Below are 25,149 nucleotides of genomic sequence, written 5' to 3'. Positions count from 1 at the left end.
GCTGTGTAGCAATCACTTAAAATCAGTGGATGGGTTTAAGATAATGTAAGAATGTCAAGATGAAACAATAGATGAATCTTGAATAAGATTTGGTATTTTCTATAGAAAATAACACAGCCAGCCTGGAACATTCTCTCCCTCTCTCCATCTCCCCCCTCCCTTCCCCCTTGCCCCCATTGGTCTGGGGCTTAAACTATGGGCTTCACCTGCTTGCTGTTTACTGGCACTGTACCAGTAGGACTGCAGTTTGCTTTCCTCTTCTCTTCTCTTCCTTCCTTCCTTTCTCTCTCTCTCTTTCCTTCCTTCCTTCCTTCCTTTCTTTCTTTTTCATAATCCTCCTGTATCAATCAGCCTGTCAAATGCTAGGATTACAAATTTACCTCACCACTCCTAATTTCCATTATTATTGTTATTATTTAACTCCTTAGTAGCACTTGTAACCTAAAGGTTAGACCTTGACTGCTTCCTCCTAAGAGACTTTGGAAAATAAAAGGCTACTCTTTGACTACTTCCTCCTGAGACTTTTGAAAATCCTCATAGCATCCACTAATAATCCTAAAGAAAACACCTACAGTAGGTGTTAATTGCTGATTAAGTTCACCCCACAACCACTTGCTTTTACTCTAACGCTCAAATGCAACTAAACAGTTGGTCCTTGTGGTTTTGGCTTAGCATTTCCTCTGATTTCTTAGTTTCTGGGATATTTTTAGGCAGTTTTGAATGAGACAGTATTTTTTTTTCTGAAAATGTCTGGCCTCACCTTGAACCTGGATTTGAACTAGCCTGAGGGCTAGGTCCACTTTGTTATCTTGGTGTTAATTTTTGTCACAGTTCTTGGCATGCATTTTTTTTGGGGGGGGGGGGGTATAAAAATAGTATTTAGAGCCAAATATCTTCTGTAACCTACAAAAAAATTTCCAGTACAGCAGGAAATGTTTGGAGTGTTCCTGATGCTATCTTGCTTCTTGAGTAGGGTTGTTTTAAAAGTCAATGTTTTAAATATATTGTCTTTTTATTTTTAGCCAGCGGCCTGTAAACTCTCTGAGCTTAAGGAGCCATATAGTTCATTGAAGCAGGAGGAACTGTGTTGCTCCGGATTTCAAAACACCAACAGGCCAATTAAAAGCAGTCTCTTATCAATTATTATTAAAGACTAATTTAGACCGGAATTAAAACCTGTCCAGTCCCAAAGTAGCGCTGGGTGATCAGCCCCCTCCATAAACACCATTTACATTCCGGCCTCACAAAGAAAACGGCCGATCCTTAGCCTTTATCCACTTGCCAGGTTGATAATGATGTTAAGCGGGCATTCCTCGCAGCTGCTGCGTGAAAATCACTCGCCTTGTTTTGCTGCGGGAGCAGACAAGGAGCACATGAGAATGAAGTTGCCAGTGCAGAGGCATCTGTCAATGACACTGGTGCTATTCCGCCCCCCCCCCCCCCCCGGGCCCCGCAAACTGGAGATTCTGAGACCTGCCGGGCCCGACATGATGGACTTAGTTATTCTCCCCAGCAGAGGAGATTCACGCACTGGAAATCTGAGATATGTACATGGTTGGGGGAAACGTCAGGCCGTTCTTCACGGTCTGCGCAAACCACGGACCGCCGCCCCGCCCCGAGCCTCAAGCGGAGCCCCCACCCCGCGGCGCCCCAGGGGCTGCAGGGGCGGCGGCGGCGGCCCCCAGCGGACCGCGCCTCGGGCCCGCACGCACGCACGCAAGCACGCACGCACGCCGCCCACTGCGGCCCCGGGAGCCCGGCCCGCCTCTGCGTCACGGACGCGGAAACCCCGTAGGAGCAGGGCGGGCGGCGAGAGCGCAGTTCCGTTCTCATCACTGCGATATCCTTCCGCTAGCAAAGAGTTCCCAGCCCCCCCCTCCCAATCCTGGGATCTCCAACCCATGCTATCAGATCGGGGGATCCCATGGACATTTGGGGTTTTTTTTTCTCATCGAGCCTCTGAGGATGGGACGTGAGAGAACGAACCCCAGGGTTGTAATGCTGGCGGTCAACCGCCGAGCGAGGAGAAATTCCTCCGCGAGAAACGGGTTCCGGCCGCGAGCCTATAAAAAACGGGTGGCGCGGTGCGGCTGTCTTTCCAGTCGGGCTCGGAGGCGTCCTTCGGATCATGTCTGGTGGTTCTGCGGACTATAACAGGTACGGCGCGGTCTGGCGGTACTCGGGACCCCCTCGTGGAGGGCATGTTCCCCCCCTGCCCCCCGACCACGGAATGGGTGGCACGGAATTAGGTGCTGGGTGTTTTTTATTTTTCTCACGGTAGAGCCCCCCCTCCCCCTTGTGCCCTTCCAGAGCCTTCCGTGATGGGCAGGGCCCGGGATTGCAGGGGGACAGATGGAGGGCCTGGAGGCTGCTCTTTGCTCCCGGGACGTGTTACTACAGCCCTGCCGTCCGCGCTCCCCGCGCCGGACGGGACACGCTGGTGGGAGCCGTGGCGCAGTCTGCGTTAGGCACTGCGTTACCGGGGCCCGGAGTTAGGCTGACGGCCCGCCACGCGAGTGGGGGGCCTGGGTCTCTCTAGATGAGCGGATGGGGTGCTCGCGGTTGGCCCCCCACGCCCCAGCCGGGTGGGCGGTGGGGACCGGGCCGGACACAGGGGAGCCGACGAACCGTTGGCGTAGCCCCTCGCCAAGGCCTCTCGGTCCGCGTCAATCACCGGGGCTTGCGCAGAGTTAGGGGCGGAGCTCGGCGCGCGGAGCTCTCGCGAGACGGCTCCGTTCCCTGGACGGGAGGGCCCGAGCTCTCCGAGCTGGGGAAGGGGCTGGTCCTGGGGCCTGCTGTCCTCCAGAGGCCTTCCCAGTGGGGAAGGGAACCTGGGTACCTCCCCCGGAACCAGCTTCGCTTGGCTTTGGAGGTAGTCAACGCGTTCTGGGAGGGTAATGACCCAAGGATGGTAAAAAAGGTCACAACTCGTGGCCGAGGGCTGTATTGTCTCACTCTTAATGTTTTTGTCTGCAGAGAACATGGCGGCCCAGAGGGAATGGACCCCGATGGTGTCATCGAGGTAAGAAATAGATGTGGATTTTGTTAGCCCAAGAAACGGTGCCGCTTTAGTTTTCCATCTTATTTACGGGTGCTATTTTTCTTACACTTAACAGAGCAACTGGAATGAGATTGTTGATAACTTTGATGATATGAATTTAAAGGAGTCTCTTCTACGGGGCATCTATGCTTATGGTTTTGAGAAGCCTTCAGCTATTCAACAGAGAGCTATTATCCCTTGCATTAAAGGTAAAAGAAAAAAGTGTTGACCTTTATTTACTAAAACGAATTCACTGTTCAGCATTGAGGTGGCCCATAAGAGGGAAAGTAACCTTTGGGGGACTGCTAGCACGTATTTGTATTCCTTAAAGTGAAATGATGGCAATCATCTTTCGGGACTGACCTGAAATGAAGAAAATACTCACTGCTGATCACTTGATTGTTTGGGCATAATCATGTTCCAACTGGAATACATGGTGTGTGGTAGAAGTGACAATTTTGCTGTGGGATCGGTAAATGTGTATCCTACTTTTTTTAGGGTATGATGTGATTGCTCAAGCTCAGTCAGGTACTGGCAAGACAGCCACATTTGCTATTTCCATCCTGCAACAGTTGGAGATTGAGTTCAAGGAGACCCAAGCACTAGTATTGGCCCCCACCAGAGAACTGGCTCAACAGGTATTGATAGTGTAGTTCAAAAAAAAACTGCTTGCGTGTTGCATAGGTTTCAGGTTTCACAACTGAATAATTTTAAGACAGTACAAATTGCCCTATCAGCCATCATTTATTATCCATGCATGCAGGGAGTTCAAAGTTAAGCAGGAGGTGGGTGTGTAGGTACTGTTTATAGTGGTAAACAGGATGAGGATGCAAAGTTTTCTGTTAACAGTGGACTAGATGTATAGCCATATTTTGTAGTTGAATCCAGTTGTGCAACATGAAAACTGCAGTGACATGTTACCATTTGACTGTCTCAGTAGTTTGTGATGCATCTGTTGCATGCGATGTTTTTGAAGCTTAATGACATAATTGGCTCTTCAGTAAGATTTTCTAATAAAGCCATAAAACCTTTATTAAAATCCAAGATTATAAGGGTAATAGTACCTACCCTGAGACAAAATTTGGCCAATATTTTCCCCAGCTGTAATTACAGATCATGTTTCAGTATTACACTTTCCTGCACAGTGAATAATGTAGGAAACTAATTGTATAGCTGATGTCTGGGATAACAAGATCCCACATTTGAAACAGTAAAGAAATTAAGGGAATTAGAACAGTCGTGGTTAGACTTGGAAGTAGTTTTATGCTGTGCATGCATAGAAGCTGTTGGCAGACCAAGTATTTGCCATTATGCCTTGGAAATAAGTCTTCAAAGTTCATAATTCTACAATGGAATAATTATGGTTTTTGGCCTTTAGATCCAAAAGGTAATTCTCGCACTTGGAGATTACATGGGAGCAACTTGTCATGCCTGCATTGGTGGAACCAATGTTCGAAATGAAATGCAAAAGCTGCAGGCTGAAGCGCCACATATTGTTGTTGGTACCCCAGGGAGAGTGTTTGACATGTTGAACAGACGCTACCTTTGTAAGTAGTGTTCTTAAAGACTATAGTTTTGTACTGTTGGCAATAGTTACATTTGGGAGTTTTGAAATTCTGAATGGCTTTTTTAACAGCTCCAAAATGGATCAAAATGTTTGTTTTGGATGAAGCTGATGAAATGTTGAGCCGAGGGTTCAAGGATCAAATCTATGAGATTTTCCAGAAATTAAATACAAGTATTCAGGTAAGCATTTATTTTGCCCTCAAAGTTGAGGCTTGGATTAATGCAGGCACAGTTACAATATAACTGAAGTGTTTTATTGTCGTTCCCCCTGCTTAAAGCATATGATACATTACTATCTCTGTCTAGCTTTATTCCATACTAAGACAGAGACGCTTGGTCTCAAACATTAATTACTGTGAAAGTTCTGTTTACTTGAATTACATTTTTTTAAGGTCGTGTTGCTCTCTGCCACAATGCCAACTGATGTGTTGGAAGTGACCAAAAAATTCATGAGAGATCCGATTCGAATCTTGGTGAAGAAGGAAGAATTGACCCTTGAAGGAATCAAGCAGTTTTATATAAATGTTGAGAGAGAGGTAATTTGTCTTTAGTGTTCAATAATATGTTTACTTTGTTTACTTCTTGTATAAGCACTGTGCTAAAATTGCAGAAACTAGGATTCTGTCTTGGTTTCTGTAATAATGCTAGCAGAGTACACACAAGAAGAAAAGTAACTGCACTAGATCCTAAAGACTGGGGTGGACCTCTTTCTTAATGTCCAGTGTCCTTTGTCTTAAGATTTGGTGCAATACGCTGATAGAAATAAACTAGTGGAGAGTTGGGAACTAAATGCATCTTTTCTTTGAAATATTTAAGGAATGGAAGTTGGACACACTTTGTGACTTGTACGAGACACTGACTATCACACAAGCTGTTATTTTCCTCAATACAAGGCGCAAAGTAGACTGGCTCACCGAGAAAATGCATGCCAGGGACTTTACAGTTTCTGCTCTGGTAAGAGGTGTTCTAATTGAGTGCTGATTGACATTTGTTACAGCAGGATTTAGACTACAATATAGCTGCTAAGTGCTGTGTTGTCGTTCCCCCTGCTTAAATTAAGGTTGTTTCTTAACTATACCTGTCTGCTATACCTCTGTAGCAGCCAGGGACGCTTGGTCTCATACATGTTGTGAAAATTCAGTGTTGACCTGGCTGGTAATTCTTGAATTAAGATTTGCTCATTTTCTTGCAGCATGGTGATATGGATCAGAAGGAGAGAGATGTTATCATGAGGGAATTCCGTTCAGGGTCAAGCCGTGTTTTGATCACTACTGACTTGTTGGTAAGTTTGACATAACTTACAGTATACCAAAAGCTAATTTTGGGGAAAGGTTTTCTTTAATAACCTTTACCAACTTAGGCTATTTGGGAAAATAATTTGACCACATACTCCACAATGGGCTATACCATTTAATATAGTTCATTACTAATTTTGTGGCCTACATTACATCTCAATTTTTCTGAATTCAGATTATAACATAACATGCACTGTTGTATTTCAGGCTCGTGGAATTGATGTGCAACAAGTGTCTTTGGTTATAAACTATGACCTACCTACCAATCGTGAAAACTATATTCACAGGTGAGAAGACAGCATCTTAAACCTATTTGAATTGGTGAAATAAATTCAATGTGTTGGTTTCCTACTATGATTTGTATGACAGGTGATATCAAATCAGGGATAGATTAGTAGGACAGTAATTTTAGTGAGATGTACCTAAAGTTGTCCTTGGGAAGACTGCTCAGAGCAATGTGGGAAAACATGTAAATGTTGGTCAGATTGGTTATACACACAGAATAGGTTGCTTTAGATCTCTTGGTGTTTTGTTTGAACTTTTAGTGATCTTGTGTCCATGTGCTTTTTCTTGGTGATTTCTATAGTTGGGATTTTCTTGGTGTTGCTGGTAGCATTTTGAGTGATCCCTGGTTTAGTTATAGTGGCTTTATCCCTAAATAAATTGAATTGTACTTTGTTATATGATGTAAAAAAAGACTTTTTAAAAAATACAGGAGTCGATAGCACCAGTTGATGACGAGATGGCACTCAGAAACGGCGTTGACGTAATTTAGGACGTGGATTCATAAGCGAAACAGCACACTGTTTGAATAAAGAGCGAGTCGGTATTTATATTTGTTTTTCTTTTGTCATGATTATTTGATATTTTAAGTTGTTCCAGCCAAGGCATTTTGTATGTTAGCATTTCTTAGGGAGCATTAGGTGGTTTGTATTGTCTGGTTTCTATAGGAAGGTAGAGAGCTGTTTTGGAGGTAACACGTTTTGAGTAATTGAGTATACAACGTGTGAAACTGAACAAAAAAAGCAGTGATGAGTTTGGGTTTACCCTGCCAAATTTGTTTTCCCACTGGAAAAGTTGTCAGGTTTTAGAAAATAGTTAACCTACAGCATTTTGTATTTACAGTTTACAGTTCCAGAAGTGCGTCGAGTGGATTACATAACTGTTCTCTTTTATCCCTGGTGTTTACATCTGTCCCAGGCTGACTACTGCTCTTGGCTGGCCCACTTTGGTATGGGCTTTAATTTCACTACCCCAAACACAATACTGCCATCTGCTTTATTATAATTAATGCTCAAGGCGCCTGATAAAAATCTCATTTTTGCAGCCAGACAAGCCTTGAATCCTTTTGGCACTAACTGCAAAGGAAGATTTTTTTTCCTCTATGTATTGATTTTAGCAGCTAATGCTCCAATTAGAAGCACGATCTATAACCTTGATAAGTAAACAGCAGCTGATGGTTAACAAGTGGATCATCATGTTCAATAAGTTCATAAAACATTTAAGAAGTAATGTTCTTCTGATTGCCCTTTTCTTTCTCTTATACAGAATTGGCAGAGGGGGTCGATTTGGGAGGAAAGGTGTGGCTATAAACTTTGTTACTGAAGAAGACAAGAGGATTCTTCGTGACATTGAGACTTTCTACAATACTACAGTGGAGGAGATGCCCATGAATGTGGCTGACCTTATTTAATTCCTGGGATGAGAGTTTTGAATGCAGTGCTCGCTGTTGCTGAATAGGCGACCACAACGTGCATTGTGCTTCTTTGGGAATATTTGAATCTTGTCTCAATGCTCATTACGGATCAGAAATACAGATTTTGATAGCAAAGCGACATTAGTCGTGAGCTCTGTGAGGAAAGTCCTTGGCTTCATCCTCTTTAGAGTTAGACTGTTGGGGTGGGTATAAAAGATGGGGTCTGTAAAATCTTTCTTTCTTAGAAATTTATTTCCTAGTTATGTAGAAATGGTTGTATTAGATGTTCTCTATCATTTAATAATATACTTGTGGACTAAAAGATATAAGTGCTGTATAAAATCGGCCAATTATGTTAAACTAGCATATCTGCCTTTACTGTGTTTCTCAGCCTGAATAGAAAGGCCTTTAAAATTGATTTTTTTAGAAAGCATTTGAATGCAGTTTGTTTGGTATTGTATTTATTCAATTAGTGCTAAGTGTGAAATGGACCCTGTTGCTAAACCCCAGCAAGCAATCATATCCTAGGTAGGGTTAAACTCCCAGTAAAATTGCCATATTGCACATGTCTTAATGAAGTTTGAATGTTAAATAAATTGTATATTCACTTTAAAAATGAAGCTTTCATTTTATTTGCATTTTAAGCAGTTGTACAAAGGGGGGTTTTTATAAACCAGGTGACTAGCGCCAACTCAGCAATTCTGAGTCAGTTGTTGCATTAGAGTTGCACAAAGGCTAATGAGCTGCAGGTGTTCATCAGCACCATCGGCTAAGCATTTATCCACATCCTATAAGGAAATAAGTATAAAGATTACTAGTCACAAGGAAATACGGTAAAGATGACTAAAGTAGTAATATGCATACTCACAGCAAGCTTTTCTGTAATTATCGATTTTTGTTTATCAGAAAGGTGGTCATTCTCTACAATTACATCATGAAGTTGATTCACAAGTTGGGTTGCTGCATGGCCATCATCTATTAAGTCCTGATAAAATAAAGTTGGGAGAGTTTGGTATGATTTTAATTACAAAAAGTTTACAAAGCAGATACAAATGTAAAATATTACCTTTATCACAGCTTCTAGTTTATCAAAAGACCCACTCTGACAAGCAGCAACTATCCCATTGATGGTTTCAGCTGGTATTACCTAAAAAGTGTTGGAGAACATTCTATGAATCCCTTTGTAGAGTTAGGAATATGGAAAAGGAGGCTACATTGGGCTTGCCATTTTCCTAAAACAAGGCTTCCTAGTGCACATCACTTGTAGTACCCTTTGTACCTCATGAATAAAGTTCTGAATAACTACAGAAAGGCTTAGTGGCCATCCCAACTTATTTCAACCTCCAGAGTAGCTAGGATTACAAGCAGGATCCACCAGTGCCCGGCAAAGTTTTAAAAGAACTGACAAGTGATCTAGAGAGCAGAGCATAGGGGGCTCTGGTTGAAGGTGTGGCAGGCTCACTTCTGGCCACAGTAGAAACAACTGAAAGTGAAGGTTGCAGCCCCAGGTGGAGTTAAGAAATCTGGCAAAAGCTGTTCCTTGTCCCTGAGATGGAACAAGATGGTAACTGGGATTATCAAGATTAAATTTTTTTTTTGTCTTGGGGTTTAAACTCTGGGCCTTGGGTGCTATCCCTCCCTCAGCTCTTCAGCTCAATACAAGCATTCTACCACTTAAGTCACAATGCCACTTCCAGTTTTCTAAGTGTTTTTATTAGCATATCAGACTTTCCTCCCAGGCTGGCTTTGAACCGGGATCCTCAGATAGCAGCCTCCTGAGTAGCTAGGATTATTTGCATTAGCCACTGGTGCCCAGCTAATTTTTGTAATTATTCTCTTATTAGACTTGTTATTAGGCTATGTTATTTGTTGGTTTGAATTTTTCTATAAGGCAAAAAAGTCCAACTAGAATTTCAAAGTAATAATACTCTTACCCCAGCAATGTCTGTAATCACTTTTTCCACGACCTCATTTCCACCTGTTAATCGAGTAGCACTTTGAAGAAATGTAATAGCTTTCCTTAAGTCTCCTTCTGATATTTTAACAAGATAAGCTATTTCCTGAAGAGGGAAAGAGTTATTTTTTAAACTTGAAAGGGTGAATTAAAACTTTTAAACAAAAATCAATGTTAGTGGACAAATAACATATTTGTTTGGGGGAGAATTAATTCTATAAAAGCAGAATTTAATGGAGATAGCACTGTCCAAATGGAAGGATAGCAGTATTTTGCTTTTGTAAGAAGCTGGCAGAGATAAAAAGTTCATTATGTTTTCTGGGTCATATAAAATGAACAAAGAAAATTAATGTTAAGTTCTGTTGTAATAAAGGGCTATATAATATTGAAAGAATTATTAGTTACTAAAAACTTGTCATTATGCAGAGACTGGCTGAAAATTGCCGTAAGAACAGTAAGTAATATATATTTAATATTTTCAGGACCTCATGTGCATCCACTAAAGGAAGGAATTAGTTACAGTAACCAATAACTAGCAATTACCTCACTGCTAATTTTGACATTTTCCTTCTCAGCAATTTCTAGTAACCGCTGCTGTTGAATTTTGTCTGACAGAGGTTTGAAGCGGAATTTTGAACATCTAGAGGTCAAGGGTTCAATAATTCTGAGAAAAAAAAAAGGGCAAAACATTGGTGTCTAAGTCAACATCTGATGGTGGAATTAATGAAGCACTGAAAAATTTGTGTATTTTTCTGGATGTAACTGGGATTATCCAGAACAGGAAAGAAGAGTCTGAATGTTTTTAAAACAAGTGAGTGTCTGAGGTGATGTGTCAGTTATTCTGATCTGATTATTATACATATGTAAAAATGTTGCATGGTACCCCATGAATATATATAATTATGTGCTAATTTTAAAAACCAGATGTAGCACGTACACGCTTGTAATTTAGTTGTAATTTAGCGCTAAGAAGGCTGAAGTAGGAAGGTTATAATTTCTGTCAGCATAGGACACATGGCTGAGACCCTCTCAAGAACAACTACAAAGAAGGCTGCCTAGCATCTACTATCTTTAAAGCAATATACATACCGACTGACATAGTTACAGATGAGACAGAATCGGGTTGTTTTGGACTCTTTCTCCATGGTACGCCTTAAAGCTGCTTGAGCAGCTGAGGTCATAGAATCTGCTTCATCCAAAATTACAATCTTAAAAGGAGGACATGGTTTCCCACTAATGCAGAGAAACAAAGGAGCTGAAGATTAATACATAGTGTTCACTAACAGCTTTGCTGAGATAAAACACAATGCAATTTACCTACTTACGGTGTACAACAAAATATTTTTTCAGTAGTCTCCACTTAACATTCTGTAGAGAAATGTTCCAAGAACATTAGAGGATGCTTGAAATTTAAGTGTATATGCGCACGCGCACGTGTGTGCGCACACACATACACAAATATACAATATACTTACATAGTTACAGATGAAGCAACTGGGTTATACATACACATGAATATGTATATATACATACAAGATTTTCCTGTTAGATATACTTAAATTTAACTTATAGGAGCTGGGAAGGTGGCTCAGTGGTAGAGTGCTTGCCTTATATGCATGAGGCCCTGGGTTTGATTCCTCAGCACCACATAAGCAGAAAAAGCTGGAAGTAGGGCTGAGGCTCAAGTGGTAGAGTGCTAGTCTACAGCTGAAGAGCTGAGGGACAGCGCCCAGGCCAAGTTCAGGCCCACGACCAACAAAACAAAACAAAAAACAAATTAGGCATAGTAAGATTAGCAATAACCTAAAAAAATTGAATCACAGTAATATGTAGTAATAAAATTGCCAAGTCAGGCAGGCGCTGGTGGCTCACATCTATGACCCTAGCTAGCTACTCAGGAGGCTGAGATATGAGGATCCCGGTTCAAAGCCAGCCCAGGCAGGAAAGTCCATGAGACTTTTATCTTCAATTAACAACCAGAAAACCAGAAGTGGTGCTGTGGCTCAAGTGGTAAAGCATTAGCCTTGAGCTGAAAAGCTGATGGACAGTGCCCAGGTCCAGAGTTCAAGCCCCACAACTGACAAAAAAAAAATAATATTGCCAACTCATTAATCTTGTGCTTTGGGGCTATTACAAAATAAAATGGTTATTTAGAATACAAACCATGAAATACTGACACTGATTTGGTAACAGAGACAGCTACTAAGAGACAAATGAATCATTTGTGCCAGATGGGAAAGGAGATTTCATCATACTCTGAATGATATTAATTGAAAAATTAAGACTGATAGAATTTTTAATATTTTTACACCATAGGTAACTATGGGTATTAACATCACAGAAAGTAAAAGAGCATATAAGGTAGAGAGGGGGAACTACATATTCAAGAATTGTGCAACCATCATTCCAGGCTAATTTTAGAACTGTTTTATTACCTCAAAAAGAAACCCTATGCCTGTTAGGAATTACTCTTTCCCCCACATCTCCCAGCCTAGGCAGTCACTATCTCCTTCCTGTCTCTAGGTTTACCCATTCTAATCGTATAAATCGTGAATCATGTAATGCATAGCTTTTGTTTACCACCAACTCTCAAATTATTCTGTCTCCTGAATATGAGATTATGGGTATGCACCACCATGCCTGGGTTGATCAAGTGGTCTTTTATCCCAATCTTTATTTTGCATAGGAGGAAACAGGGTGCTATAGAAGTTGTGAGTACAGAATCAATTCAAGGTGGACATTAAAAAAATACATACACACAAAAACTAGTTAGGTCACTGAAACTGGACTTCTATTTCTCATTCATACAAAAATCAATTCCAGGTGGATCAAAGAACTCAAAGACTGAAAAATTTAAATCTATTAAAGGAAAAATGTAGTAAAACCCTGGAAGATATAGGCACAGGTAAATACAACTCCAGTTGCCCTTAACAAATGGGACATTAGTTTCTGCAAAGCAAAATAAACACAGAATGGGAGGAAATCTTGCCAGTTATTCAACGTAGAGGACTAATATCCAGCATATAGAGTTCAAAAAGTGAAAATGCAATCCAATTAATAAACAGGCAATTGAACCAAACAGTTTTCAGAAGAAATACAATTGGCTAATACAGTTAACATGTGGAAATGACAGTTTTTCACATTCAATAAATTTTGAAGTGTTCTCAGTTGTAAAATTTAAATATATGTTCAGATATCAAAATTTTAATCTTAGAGCTTTGCCACTTAAGGAATGTAATTGACTAAATTCCTATTACCTTTAGGGAAGACAATCTTGTTTTAATTATTATTATTTTTTTTTGGGGGGGGGGCCCTGAACTCTGGGCCTGGGTGCTGTCCCTCAGCTCTTCAGCTCAAGGCTAGCACTATACCACTTGAGCCACAGCGCCACTTCCGGCTTTTTTCTTTTTATGTGGTGCTGAGGAATCGAACCCAGGGCCTTGAGCATGCAAAGCAAGCGCTCTACCACTGAGCCACCTTCCCAGCCCTCTTGTTTTAATTATTTAAAAATTATTTAAATATTTTATTGTTTAGTTATTAATACTATTTATTTATTTTTGCCAGTCCTGGGGCTTGAAGTGCTCTACCACTAAGCTATATTCTCAGCCCTAGTAATACTATTTTTCACTCTAAAATTATCTAAGTTTGGATCCAAACTATAAAATATATGCTAAAACTTAAGATACTTGAGAGACTGGGCACTGATGGTTCATATCAGTTACCCTAGCTTCTCAGGTGGCTGAGATCTGAGTATCACAGTTTGAAGTCAGCCTGGACAAGAATGTCTGTGAGATTCTACTCTTTTGTTTTTCGTTTTGTTGGTCATAGGGTTTGACCTCAGGCCCTGAGCAATGTCCCTGAGCTCTTTTACTCTAGGCTAGTAGTAATCAACCATTTTGAGTCACAGCGCCACTTCCAATTTTCTGGTGGTTAATTGGAGGTAAGTCTCATGGACTTCTTGCCTGGGCTAGCTTTGAATAGTGATCCTGAGTAGCTAGGATTATGGGTGTGCACCATTATGCACAGCTTGTAAGACTTTTATTTCCAAAAAATTACATGCATACCACCAGACAATTTATTAAATACCCTTGAAAACTTACTAACTTGAAACTATTACATACAATCAAATGGTCATTTCAACATCTCTGTAATTTAGATATAAGTATGATCCAGCATAAAAAAGGAATTGAGCTAGGCACTGGTGGCTCATGCATGTAATCCTGGCCTGAGGAGGCTGAAAGCTGAGGATTGAGATTTGAAACCAGCTCAGGCAGTTAAGTCTGTGAGACTCTTATCTCCAATTAACTCCCCCAAGAAGCCAAAATGAAGGGTTGTATATGCTGAGGGCATACTTCGGACATAGCAGATAGCATCGTCTGGAAAGACAGAGCAAGCCTGACAAGACTTAATAAGGCCACTAGAGGGCTCTACCCTCATGATTTCTAGTTATCTTCCAAGGTCTCACCTCCAAATACCATTCCTGTGAATTTAGGGATGAACTTTCTAACACTTTTAACTTTTCAGAGGATATAGTCAATGTACAGCCCTTATTTAAAACAAAGATAATGACCAACATTATGGAAAAGTAAGGTTTACTTACTCTGAACGACTTCCTGACACAGTTAATTGAGCAAAAGTTTTCACTTTCTCTCGTACTACTTGTATTCCACGTTCATCAGATGCATTTAACTCAAGAACTCTTAATCGAAACAGTTCAGGACTATTTAAAAATGAAAAAGATACATGAAACCACACAGCATACAAGTAACCCAGGCATAACTTGAATACACTTAACATGTTATATACTTTATATGGTACATGGTTAATATTTTGGCATTTTTCATTAATGAAAAAGTGTAACTACTTCATATATGTCAAACTTTTGTATAATAAATATCTTGTCATGTTAACAAAACTACTGTAATATATATTTCTTAATTTAACATTAGACATTGAAGTAATGTTAAATATGTTACAACTTAGCACATTTTGAGTGTTTCTAGAAGGCAGCTTGCTATAAAGAAAATTAGTCTATTAAAACATGATTCTTTGTTATTTTTGTTTTGTTTTCTTTGTCTTATTTGTTGGTTTATCTGTCTTTGGGAGGGTAAGAGAGAAATGGAGGAACAAAGGGTGAAGAAATACAGCAGTGGTACTCAATAGATACTATGCTGAAAATGAACTATATAACTTATAGGCGGAGACTGGAGGAAGTAGGAGTGAGGGGTCCAAAAAGAAATGTACTTTTTATTTTATAATTTTTATTGTAAAGGTGATGTACAAAGGGGTTACAGTTATACAAGTCAGGTAATGAGTACATTCTCTTCTGAACAATGTCATTCCCTCTAGTTTTCCCCTCCTGACTTCCCTACTTCCCAAGATGCATACAGAAATGGTGGGACAATTGGGTGGGGGGGTGGGGGGGGGGGAGGATGGGAAGGGATGGGAAGGGCAAACAAAGGAGGAGGCTACAATGCTTGATAAGAAATGCACTCATGGGGCTGGGAAGGTGGCTCAGTGGTAGAGCGCTTGCGTTGCATGCCTGAGGCCCTGGGTTTGATTCCTCAGCACCACATAAGCAAAAAGAAAAAAGCTGGAAGTGGCGCTGTGGCTCAAGTGGTAGAGCGTTAGCCTTGAGCTGAAGAGCTGAGGGACAGCGCCCAGGCCTAGAGTTCAGGCCCCACGACCGACCCCCCCCCCCCAAAAAAAAGAAATGTACTCATTATCTTGCCCATGTAATTGTAACCCCTCTAGTATTTTCACAATTAAAAAAAAAAAAAGAAAAGAAATGGTGGGACAAAGGGTGAATCAATACAACGGTGAAACCCACTAGATACTATGTTGGAAATAAAACTATTAACTAAGAAATGTACTGTTTATCTGACTTATGTAACTGTAATCCCTCTGTTTATAACCTTTATAATGATAAAATGATAAAAATTAAACAATAAAAAATTAAACAAACAGTGGTGTGGTTTTCTTATTTTTGTTTTTTGGTGCCAGTCCTGGGGCTTGAACTCAGGGCATAGATGCTGTCCCTGAGCTTTTCTGCTCAAGGCTAGCACTCTACCACTTGAGCCACAGCTCCATTTCTGACCTTTTGGTGATCAACTGGAGATAAAAGTGTCATGGGTTTCCCTCCCCAGGCTGGCTTTGAACTGCAATCCTGAGAGACACTAGTGCTTGGCCTTTCTTTTTTTTTCGGGGCGGGGGGGGGGGGGGCATGCTGGGGAATCAGGCTTTGCACATGCACTTTTATCACTGAACTGTATAGCCCCCCTAAATCACTAAAAGTAACACTCACTGTAGAAAAAGAAAATGAAATATTAATTTCCTAAACAGTTTTAATACTTTCCTCTAGTCTTTCTTCAGAGTATTTTTAAAATTAAAAACAAAAAAATCCTACTAACTGAGGCCATAGTTCAATGATACAATGAATGATTCCCATGTGGGAGGCCCTGGGCTCAATATTGCAACACCAACCTCAACTACCTCAATCCCTAAAAAAAAAGAAACTTCACGAGATAGTTGTTTTGGCCTGGGAATGTGGCTTAGTGGTAGAGTGATTGCCTAGCATGCATGAAGCCCTGGGTTCAATTCCTCAGCACCACATACACAGAAAAAGTTGTAAGTGCACTGTGGATCAAGTGGTAGAGCTCTAGCCTTGATCACAGAGAGGCTCAGGGATACAGCATACTTCCAGATTGGTTCAAGCCCAATGACTGGCAAAAACAACAACAACAAAAAACAAGATAGGGCTGGGAAGGTGGCTCAGTGGTAGAGTGCTTGCCTTGCATACATGAGGCCCTGGGTTCGATTCCTCAGCACCACATAAGCAGAAACAGCCGGAAGTAGTGCTATGGCTCAAGTGGTAGAGCACCAGCCTTGAGCTGAAGACCTGAGGGACAGTGCCCAGGACCAGAGTTCAGGCCCCACGACCGACCAAAATAAAAAACAAAACAAACAAAAACTAAGATAGTTGTTTCTATTTAACACTTCTCCTTCCTTCCTTTTCTCCCTCCCTCTCTCTTATCATTCCTTTCTTCCCTTTATTTTTTGTCATGAGGCTTGAACTCAGGGTCTGGGTGCTATTCCTGAGCTCTTTGGCTCAAGGCTACTGCTCGACCACTTTGAGCCACAGCAGCACTTCGTTTTCTGGTGGTCAAATGGAGATAAGAGTCTCACAGACTTTCCTGCCTGAGGTGGCTTCAAACCAAAGTCCTGACTTCAGCCTCCTGAGTGGCTAGGATTAGAGGTGTCAGCCATTGGTGTCCAGCTTAATTTTTCCTAATTAGGAAAATATTCTATGGATATAAATATTAGGAAATTCTGTGAATATGTTCTATTTGAAACTACATATATAATTAAATATGAAACCTAGAATTAAAAGTTTTTTTGTTGTTTAGTTCTTTTTTTTTTCCTCTTTTTTTTTTTGTTTTTTTTGGGTCCGGTTGTGGGGCCTGAACTCTGGGCCTGGGCGCTGTCCCTCAGCTCTTCAGCTCAAGGCTAGCGCTCTATCACTTGAGCCACAGCACCACTTCCGGCTTTTTTCTTTTTTGCTTATGTGGTGCTGAGGAATCGAACCCAGGGCCTTGAGCATGCAAGGCAAGCGCTCTACCACTGAGCCACCTTCCCAGCCCTGTTGTTTAGTTCTTTAAGGATTTTTTTTTTCCTTTTCTTTTTTGGGTAAGGTCTTATAATGTATCGAAATTTGGCATGGAATTATATAGCTCTTGCCTCACTATCCAGAATCTGAGATTATAGGCATGAACCAGCATGACTAGCTATAAGCTTTATCTTTTTATAAAGAATATGTAAGAATTATATATTGAGGATTGACCTACTCTGGATAAAATAACAAAGTACTTAATGGTTTCATTACGAGTACACTGCTAAGGTTGCCTCAGTTTGAATCTGTCTTAGTGGGGGAATAATCAAAAACCCGAATAAAAGTTGCTATTACACGAAACACATAAGGTCTATATGCAGCTTTTCCTTTTCTTTTCTTTTTTGCAAGTCCTGGGGCCTGAACTCAGAGTCTTGGCACTGTCCTTGAGATTCTTTTGCTCAAGGCTAGCATTCTACCATCTGAGCCACAGCAACACTGGGCTTTCTCTGTTTATGTGGTACTGAGGAACTGAACCCAGGGCTTCATGCATGCTAGGTAAGCAGTCTATCACTAAGCCATATTCCCAGCCCTCAGCCTTTTCTTTCTTTCTTTTTTTTGTTAACAAAGAAGCAATTTTATTGAGAAGGTTCCTACACTGGCTGGCTGGGGCCTCAGCACAGGCTTGGAGCTGAGACTGCGACCCTGAGCGGCCCCCTCAGCCCTTTCTTTTATGTGTTTTGTTTTGAAGTGCTGGGGATTTTTCATGTCAAGTCTTTAAAAGGACAGGTTAGTAAGTGGTGCTGTGACTCAAGTGGTAGAGAGCTTGCCTTCAGCTGAAGAGCTCAATGACAGTGCCTAGGCCCAGAGTTGGTTTTTTTGTTTTTTTGTCGGTCATGGGGCTTGAACTCTGGGCTTGGACGCTGTCCCTCAGCTCTTCAGCTCAAGGCGAGTGCTCTACCGACTTGAGTTACAGCGCCAGTTCCGGTTTTCTAGTGGTTTATTGGAGATAAGAGTCTCACGGACTTTCCTGGCTGGGTTGGCTTTGAACCATGATCCTTAGATCTCAGCCTCCTGAGTAGCTAGGATTACAGGCGTGCGCCACTGGCAACCGGCTGGCCCAGAGTTCTTTAAAAATAAAGTGAATTGACAGATTAATAGATTTCAACTTACCCAAACAGTTCTCTAGCTGCTGCCAAAATAGTAGACGTTTTACCAGTTCCAGGTGGCCCATAAAATAAGAGATTGGGGAGCTGTGGGAATTAAATTTAAATTTTTATAAATTGAATTCTGGCACAAGTATCTGTGGAATGGGAACTGGAGGCTCAAGTGGTAGAGTGTTGGCCAGAAGCCCAAATGTCAAATGAGAACTTGAGGTCTTGATTTCAAACCTTAGTACCAGCACAACAGAGGGAGATGCACAACTACTATGTCTGTGGAATGATATAGAAACTTCCTTAACAAGAAGAATTAAGTCAAAACAAACACTCGTTAGGAAAAGGATTTTAAACTGTTTTGTAACTGTAACTTTTTTTCAAACACACACTGTGGAACAGGCCAATACAAAATCTAAATCCAAAATGCTCCACAACTGAAAAAAAAATTTTTTTTTGTTCTAGTTCTGGGGCTTGAACTCAGGGCCTGGGCACTGTCCCTGAGCTTTGTTTCCCCCCGCTCAAGACTAATGCTCTATCACTTGAACTACAGCTCCACTTCTAGCTTTTTTGTGGCTTAATTGGAGATAAGAGTCTCAAGCTTTGCTGCCTGGACTGGCTTGGAACTTCAAGCCTCAGATCTCAGTCTTCTGAGTAGCTAGGATTACAAGTGTGAGCCACTGGCGCCTGGCTCAGAACTTTTTTTTTGTCAGTTGTGGGGCCTGAACTCAGGGCCTGGGCGTTGTCCCTCAGCTCTTCTGCTCACTTGAGCCACTGCGCCACTTCCGGTTTTTTCTGCTTATGTGGTGTTGAGGAAATTGAACCCAGGACCTCATGCATATAAGGCAAGCACTCTACCACTGAGCCACCTTCCCAGCACAGCTCAGAACTTTTTGAGTACTAGTGTGACTGTGATACTATAAGTACTTACTCTGAACACATTTTCTCATGATATTAATGGAATTTCCTCTATATGTAAATATATACACACATATACATATTCATACATATACACAAATAATTAGTAGCAGGGTTTGAACTCAATGCCTAGCACTCTCATTTGGCTTGCTTGCTCACCATACATACACAAGCGTGCACGCGCATGTGCGTGTGCACGCACGCACGCACGCACGCACGCACGCACACACACACACACACACACACACACACACAAATGTTAGGATTTGGATCCTAAACATGCTCCAAAGGCCTATAAGCTAAAGCTAAAGGCATGGTCACCAGTCTATGGCACTACTGGGAAGTGACAATACTTTTAGGAATCAGGGCCTACTGGAAAGAAGTTAGGTCATTGAAGGTGTGCCTTTGAAGGGGACATTGGGATACTGGCTCCCCTCTTTTCCCTTTTTTATTTCCTGGTTGTTATCAGTCAAGCTGCTTTGCTATGCCTTAAGGTCTCCAAAGCATCCAAGTGACCATGGATTAGAATCTCTGAAACAAAGAGTGAAAATAAATTTTTCTCCTTTCATGTTATCTAAGGACATGTTTTGTCACAGCCATGGAGAGCTAACAAAGTAAATATTCCTAAATCTCAAATTCAAAAATCTTTGGTTCTTGGATAAAGGATACTGAATATATTGTAAATACATTAAGATAATAAAATCCCAAACCGAAAGAATATCCAATTAAAAGCTGCCAGATTTAAGGAAGCAAATCTGGAGCATAAAGCAAAAGCCATATCCCACTTTGACCTTACTGAGCACTTAAAGCACTTGGAAGGACTGGGACATAGCTTAAGTGGTACAGTGTTTGCCTAGCATGCTCTAGATCCTACCTCAGTACACACTTACATAAACAAACAACATGAATAAAACATTACCAATTAAAATTGGTATTGCTTCACCTGGGTTTTGTTTATCTTGTCTCTTAATAATCGAAAACACAAGTTACTAAAGGATATTTTTATCCTATATATCCTAGCAGAGGATAACCGTGTTTTAAGCAGAATTAAAAAGTTCAATGCTTTTATTTATTTATTTTTTGGTCGGTCATGGGGCTTGAACTCTGGGCTTGGGTGCTGCCCCTGTGCTCTTCAGCTCAAGGCGAGTGCTCTACAGCTTGAGCCACAGCTCCACTTCCAGTTTTCTAGTGGTTTATTGGAGATTACAGTCTCACGGATTTTCCTGCCTGGGCTGGCTTTGAACCGAGAGTCTCAGATCTCAGCTTCCTGAGTAGTTAGGATTACAGGCATGAGCCACTGGTGCCCAGCTCAATGCTTTTAAAAAGAAATCCTAAAGTTAGGTGAACAATTACACTTTCAAAACATCTTTATAATACATATTGATTATTATTTGGTTTACTTGTTTAGTCTATCTCTCCTCACCAGAATAAAAGTATCTGTCTTGTTAACTGATCTTTAATACTATTTAACAATGGCACATAGGATTAAAGCCTCATTAAATAGTTATTGAACTAATTATACAACTAATATTAAGGACTCATTGGGTATATAGAAGATTACCAAGGAAAAGGGTGAATAAAAGACTTAAATTATAAATCTCCAAATGGCACTGAACACTGCTACTCACATCAGCTCCTTCTAAAGACTTTTTCAGCACTGCAACTACTTCTTCCTGGAAAGCAACTTCATCCACACATTTTGGGCGACTGGGGATGAAAGGGAGAAAGATTATTTAGTATACTATGGTACTACATAAGCAGAAAAAGCTAGAAGTGGCACTGTGGCTCAAGTGGTAGAGTGCTAGCCTTGAGCAATAGAAGCTCAGGAACAGTGTCCAGGCCCTGAGTTCAAGGCCCAGGACTGGAAAAACAACAACAACAACAACAATAACAAACAAAAGTCTCAAATGTTCCTTTTGCTAAAGTATCATTAACAACTGTTATATATTGATGGAATGAAAAACATGTTTTATGATTGAAGTAGATGGAAACTTTATTTGTATTTAGGGAAATCTGAACTGATGGAATAAAACACTATCTATTTCCCATCTACACTGCTTGAACAAGAAAAAACGTGCAAGAGTTTCATTAGCAACACTTGCTAACCAAGCAAGTTTATTTCTTTTTTTCTTTTTTTTTGGGGTCCGGTCATGGGGCCTGAACTCTGGGCCTGGGCGCTGTCCCTCAGCTCTTCAGCTCAAGGCTAGCGCTCTACCACTTGAGCCACAGCGCCACTTCCGGCTTTTTTTCTTTTTGCTTATGTGGTGCTGAGGAATCGAACCCAGGGCCTCATGCATGCAAGGTAAGCGCTCTACCACTGAGCCACCTTCCCAGCCCAAGCAAGTTTATTTCTTATGTAAATACTTGCTTAGCAAGTAGTATCATATACTAACAAAATAATGAACCTCAGCTGATAAGAGAAAAATATTTAATAATTTAATGAGGGGAAATGATTGTTAGTATATACTTAATTTATATTAAGTGGACACCAGTGGCTCACATCTATAATTCTCGTGACTTAGAAGGCTGAGATCTGAGAATTCTGGTTTAAAGCCAGTCTGAGCAGAAAAGTCCATGACTCATAACTCCAATTCACCAACAAAGCCAGAACTTGGAGGTGTGGCTCAAATGGTAGAGTACCAGCTTTGAGCAAAATGCCAGAGTAAGAGCCCCAGTACTGGCACACACACAAAAATAAACAAAGAATAGGAAAAACAAACAAACCCCAAACCGTAGTTAATATCAATTCTAAATTTTTTATACCAAAACAAAAACCTTAAAAGACCTTAAAAGAGTCACTAAACTGAGGTAGGAAAGTACTAAGCTTAACCAGTATGAAACACAATTATATAATTTTCATCGTACATCATTAGTAACTTAATATTAAAGTGACAAAGGTTATACTCCCAAACCTGAGATCAACCTACCTTTCTTTTTTTTTCTGGTCTGGTCGTGGGGCCTGAACTCTGGGCGTGGGCACTGTCCCTCAGCTCTTCAGCTCAAGGCTAGCGCTCTACCACTTGAGCCACATACCACTTCTGGCTTTTTTTCCCCCTGCTTATGTGGTGCTGAGGAATCGAACCCAGGGCCTCATGCATGCAAGGCAAGCACTCTACCACTGAGACACCTTCCCAGCCCCAACCTTTCTTCTTAAATAATCAAAACCTAAGATTTTCAAATAAGCACTTGGTAGTACCAGACAAAACATGAGGGCCCGCAAACCCTTTCTAATAACTTTTCCATTCAGTGATATCTGATTATTACAATTACTTGTAATAGTTTAGCTGATCCCAAAGTGCTATTCAAGTGTCATTTTGGTAAAAATGTAAAAATAAATGAAACCTAAGAATTTTCATCTTTTAGTAATAGGAAACAGATTATTACTTATACTCAACTCAACTTACAGAAACTTTTTTTTCACATCTTTGAAACTGTAGGCTTCAGTTACTGAGTTCATTTACAAAATAAGGGAATAAAATCAGGTCTCTGTAAGGTACCTTTCAATTCCAAGGTTCTAGGATTTCAGTAATTGGTTGATTTTCAAGGATAGCATGTAAATAAAGTAAATAATAAGTCCCTCTTACATTAAAAAAATAAAAGATCAGAAATGGGAATTGGTTATTTCAGCAAAAAAACCATTGTTCTTACTATTTTTCCACCCATGGAACAGGTTTGACTTTCTTGTTTTCTCCACTGCTTCCTGCAGTGGCAGCTATTCCTCGATCTTTGGTCAATGGTGGTTTAGTACTGATAGATGTGCCTTTTAGAAATGCCTGCATGGTTTCTTTCCTATTAAAAAAAAAAAAGTTTTTTAAAACCATTAAGAAACTCTACTGGAAAGTACAATTAACCTTACACAAAAACATCCACAACAGCTGGGCACCAGTGGCTCATGCCTGTAATCCTAGCAACTCAGGAGGCTGAGATCTGAGGATTGAGGTTTAAAGCCAGCCCTGTCAGGAAAGTCTGTGAGACTGTAATATCCAATAAACCACTCGAAAACTGGAAATGAAGCTGTGGCTCAAGTGGTACAGTGCTCGCCTTGAGCTGAAGAGCACAGGGACAATGCCCAAGCCCAGAGTTCAAGCCCCACGACCAACTCCCCAAAAAATAAAAATAAAAAAAATCCACCATTACTTAATGAAGGACATCATTCCACAACCTAAGATGCCCTAGAGGACGCACGTATTAGGGGCCAGGGAAGGAATTATGAACAAACATAAATCACATGCCAGGAAGTTGTTTTTGTTTTTGGTCTGGGGTTGAACTCTGGGTCTAGTCCCTGTCCCCCAGCGTTTTTGCTCAAGGGGAGTGCTCTACCACTTGCGCCACAATTTCATGAGCTTTCCTGCCCTGGTTGGCTTTTTGCAATCCTCATGAATAGCTAGGATTACAGGTGTAAGCCTTGGGTACCTGGCTCATAAAGATTCTTAAAGGGTTCCAAAACCATCAATAAATGTTTGTTTTTTGTTTTTTTTTGGGTCCGGTCGTGGGGCCTGAACTCTGGGCCTGGGTGCTGTCCCTCAGCTCTTTAGCTCAAGGCTAGCACTCTACCACTTGAGCCACAGTGCCACTTCCGACTTTTTTCTTTTTGCTTATGTGGTGCTGAGGAGTCGAACCCAGGGCCTCATGCATGCAAGGCAAGCACTCTACCACTGAGCCACTTTCCCAGCCCTAAATGTTACTGTGCTACAGAAGTTTTTCTCTAGTCTTTTCCATTCCAGTCATAGGCCCAGCTCTAGCTCAGACCCTGAAATTGGAGACAAGTGGGAGTGGTTGGTCCACATATGAGAACCTTTCCTGGGGCCTCCAGCTCCGTTCATGAGCCTATTTTCTTTGCAAAGCCAGTGCCCACCTTAAGATTTTGAGTGTGATTGTGTGCATGTGTGTGTGTATGTGAAAGAGAAAAGAACAGCCGTTTTTCTAATAGCAAACTCAATGGAAGAAAACAAAACTATGCAAAGAAACAAAAGCAAAACTGATAGATTTATACAGAACACAGTGATTAGCAGTAACATTTAGATAATCATGCGTGCAGGATGTTTTTAGGAGTTAAACACATACACAAAGCCTCATGTGTGAACAACCCTAGCATTCGTGACAATCTGTTCTCCTCACACCTACTATTATACACCCCAGAGTTTAAACCAATGTCAGCTACTTGGTAGATGTGCAATAGTTGGGTGAGTGAATGACCACTTTTGAGACTAGCTTTCCCCCCTCTGCAAAAAAAAAAAAAAAGAGCTAAGGCCTACAGCATGAGGCAATTGAACTAAATAAGATAGCACACCCGGACCTCCGTGCTTGGCGTGTACATATATTCAATAGAACCGTTAATAACCACCACAACAGCAATAGTAGTAATAATAATTGCAAACAAATGGCTTAAGGTGGTAAACGTCAATGGATCTTTTCATCCCTGCCTGCCTTTTGGCCCGAGCTTCGGGTAGGGTGTGAGGGAGGCCGGGCTGGAGCCGCGGCGAGGGCGGGAGGCCTCACGGGGACCCCTGGGTTTGGGAGGGCGACGGCCGGGGCCGATTCTCCTCCTGGATCCCAGCAAACCTGGCTTCCCGCGCGGGGCGGCCGCACGCTGGGCCGCTGAGGCTCCAGCCACTGCGGCGAGCCCGCCTCTAGCTCGCTCTTGAGGTCCCGGGTTGGGGACCCGCAGGGGCGGTGGTGGAGTCTCAGCTCGGTCCCGCAACCCGAGGACAGCCGGCCTAGAGTACTTACGGTACCCGCAGGCGCCTCGGTGGCCGCGTTTCGCGCCACTCGACAGCGGACGCAGGGCATGGCGGGAAAACATCACTTCCGGCGGGCCGCGGGCGCGCCGTGCGTCATTTCCGGCAGGGCTGTCTGTCTGTCCGTCCGTCTGTCTGTCTGTCTGTCGTCTGTCTGTCTGTCTGTCTGTCTGTCTGTCTGT

General features: G+C 41.6%; 2 protein-coding genes and 5 non-coding genes across 11 annotated transcripts; 6 read left to right on the top strand and 1 right to left on the bottom strand.

Annotated features, from left to right (window-relative positions):
- Nucleotides 1-2,051: 2,051 nt before the first annotated feature.
- Nucleotides 2,052-8,213, top strand: Eif4a2 (eukaryotic translation initiation factor 4A2). 4 transcript variants are annotated; one of them, XR_006145782.1, is made up of 12 exons: nt 2,052-2,157; nt 2,977-3,022; nt 3,117-3,249; nt 3,539-3,678; nt 4,419-4,587; nt 4,677-4,786; nt 4,999-5,142; nt 5,423-5,560; nt 5,799-5,888; nt 6,109-6,188; nt 6,617-6,723; nt 7,450-7,539. XR_006145782.1 is itself a non-coding variant. In XM_042669156.1 (11 exons), exons 1-11 carry the CDS (start codon nt 2,129-2,131, stop codon nt 7,592-7,594), a joined length of 1,224 nt encoding a protein of 407 aa, XP_042525090.1. In that variant the 5' UTR covers nt 2,052-2,128; the 3' UTR covers nt 7,595-8,213. The 4 variants fall into 4 exon arrangements, 2 of the variants coding, with proteins under 2 accessions (XP_042525090.1, XP_042525103.1); XR_006145780.1 differs by having other exon boundaries at nt 6,617-6,727; nt 7,450-7,538; XM_042669156.1 differs by lacking the exon at nt 6,617-6,723 and having other exon boundaries at nt 7,450-8,213.
- LOC122100057 lies at nt 3,369-3,437 on the top strand. Its single transcript, XR_006146089.1, has one exon. It is a non-coding gene; the product is annotated as a small nucleolar RNA SNORD2 (small nucleolar RNA).
- LOC122099946 lies at nt 4,827-4,953 on the top strand. Its single transcript, XR_006146052.1, has one exon. It is a non-coding gene; the product is annotated as a small nucleolar RNA SNORA63 (small nucleolar RNA).
- LOC122100046 lies at nt 5,183-5,360 on the top strand. The gene has a single exon (XR_006146079.1). It is a non-coding gene; the product is annotated as a small nucleolar RNA SNORA81 (small nucleolar RNA).
- On the top strand, nt 5,601-5,732 carry LOC122099924. The gene has a single exon (XR_006146042.1). It is a non-coding gene; the product is annotated as a small nucleolar RNA SNORA63 (small nucleolar RNA).
- Nucleotides 5,912-6,052, top strand: LOC122099958. The gene has a single exon (XR_006146054.1). It is a non-coding gene; the product is annotated as a small nucleolar RNA SNORA4 (small nucleolar RNA).
- Rfc4 (replication factor C subunit 4) lies at nt 8,206-25,029 on the bottom strand. 2 transcript variants are annotated; one of them, XM_042669170.1, is made up of 11 exons: nt 24,960-25,029; nt 22,878-23,018; nt 20,858-20,936; nt 18,331-18,410; nt 14,152-14,271; nt 10,641-10,784; nt 10,095-10,215; nt 9,532-9,657; nt 8,664-8,744; nt 8,466-8,582; nt 8,206-8,385 (listed from the first exon to the last, which is right to left on the bottom strand). In XM_042669170.1, exons 2-11 carry the CDS (start codon nt 23,006-23,008, stop codon nt 8,290-8,292), a joined length of 1,095 nt encoding a protein of 364 aa, XP_042525104.1. In that variant the 5' UTR covers nt 23,009-23,018; nt 24,960-25,029; the 3' UTR covers nt 8,206-8,289. The 2 variants fall into 2 exon arrangements, with proteins under 2 accessions (XP_042525104.1, XP_042525105.1); XM_042669171.1 differs by lacking the exon at nt 24,960-25,029 and adding an exon at nt 24,792-24,885.
- Between the last annotated feature and the right edge of the window lie 120 nt (nt 25,030-25,149).

Source organism: Dipodomys spectabilis, unplaced genomic scaffold, assembly GCF_019054845.1.
Source record: "Dipodomys spectabilis isolate Male_0828 unplaced genomic scaffold, ASM1905484v1 ptg000017l, whole genome shotgun sequence".
Taxonomy (NCBI): domain Eukaryota; kingdom Metazoa; phylum Chordata; class Mammalia; order Rodentia; family Heteromyidae; genus Dipodomys; species Dipodomys spectabilis.
The sequence above is the reverse complement of the archived record's forward strand: the minus strand, read 5'-3'. Positions and strand labels throughout refer to the sequence as shown.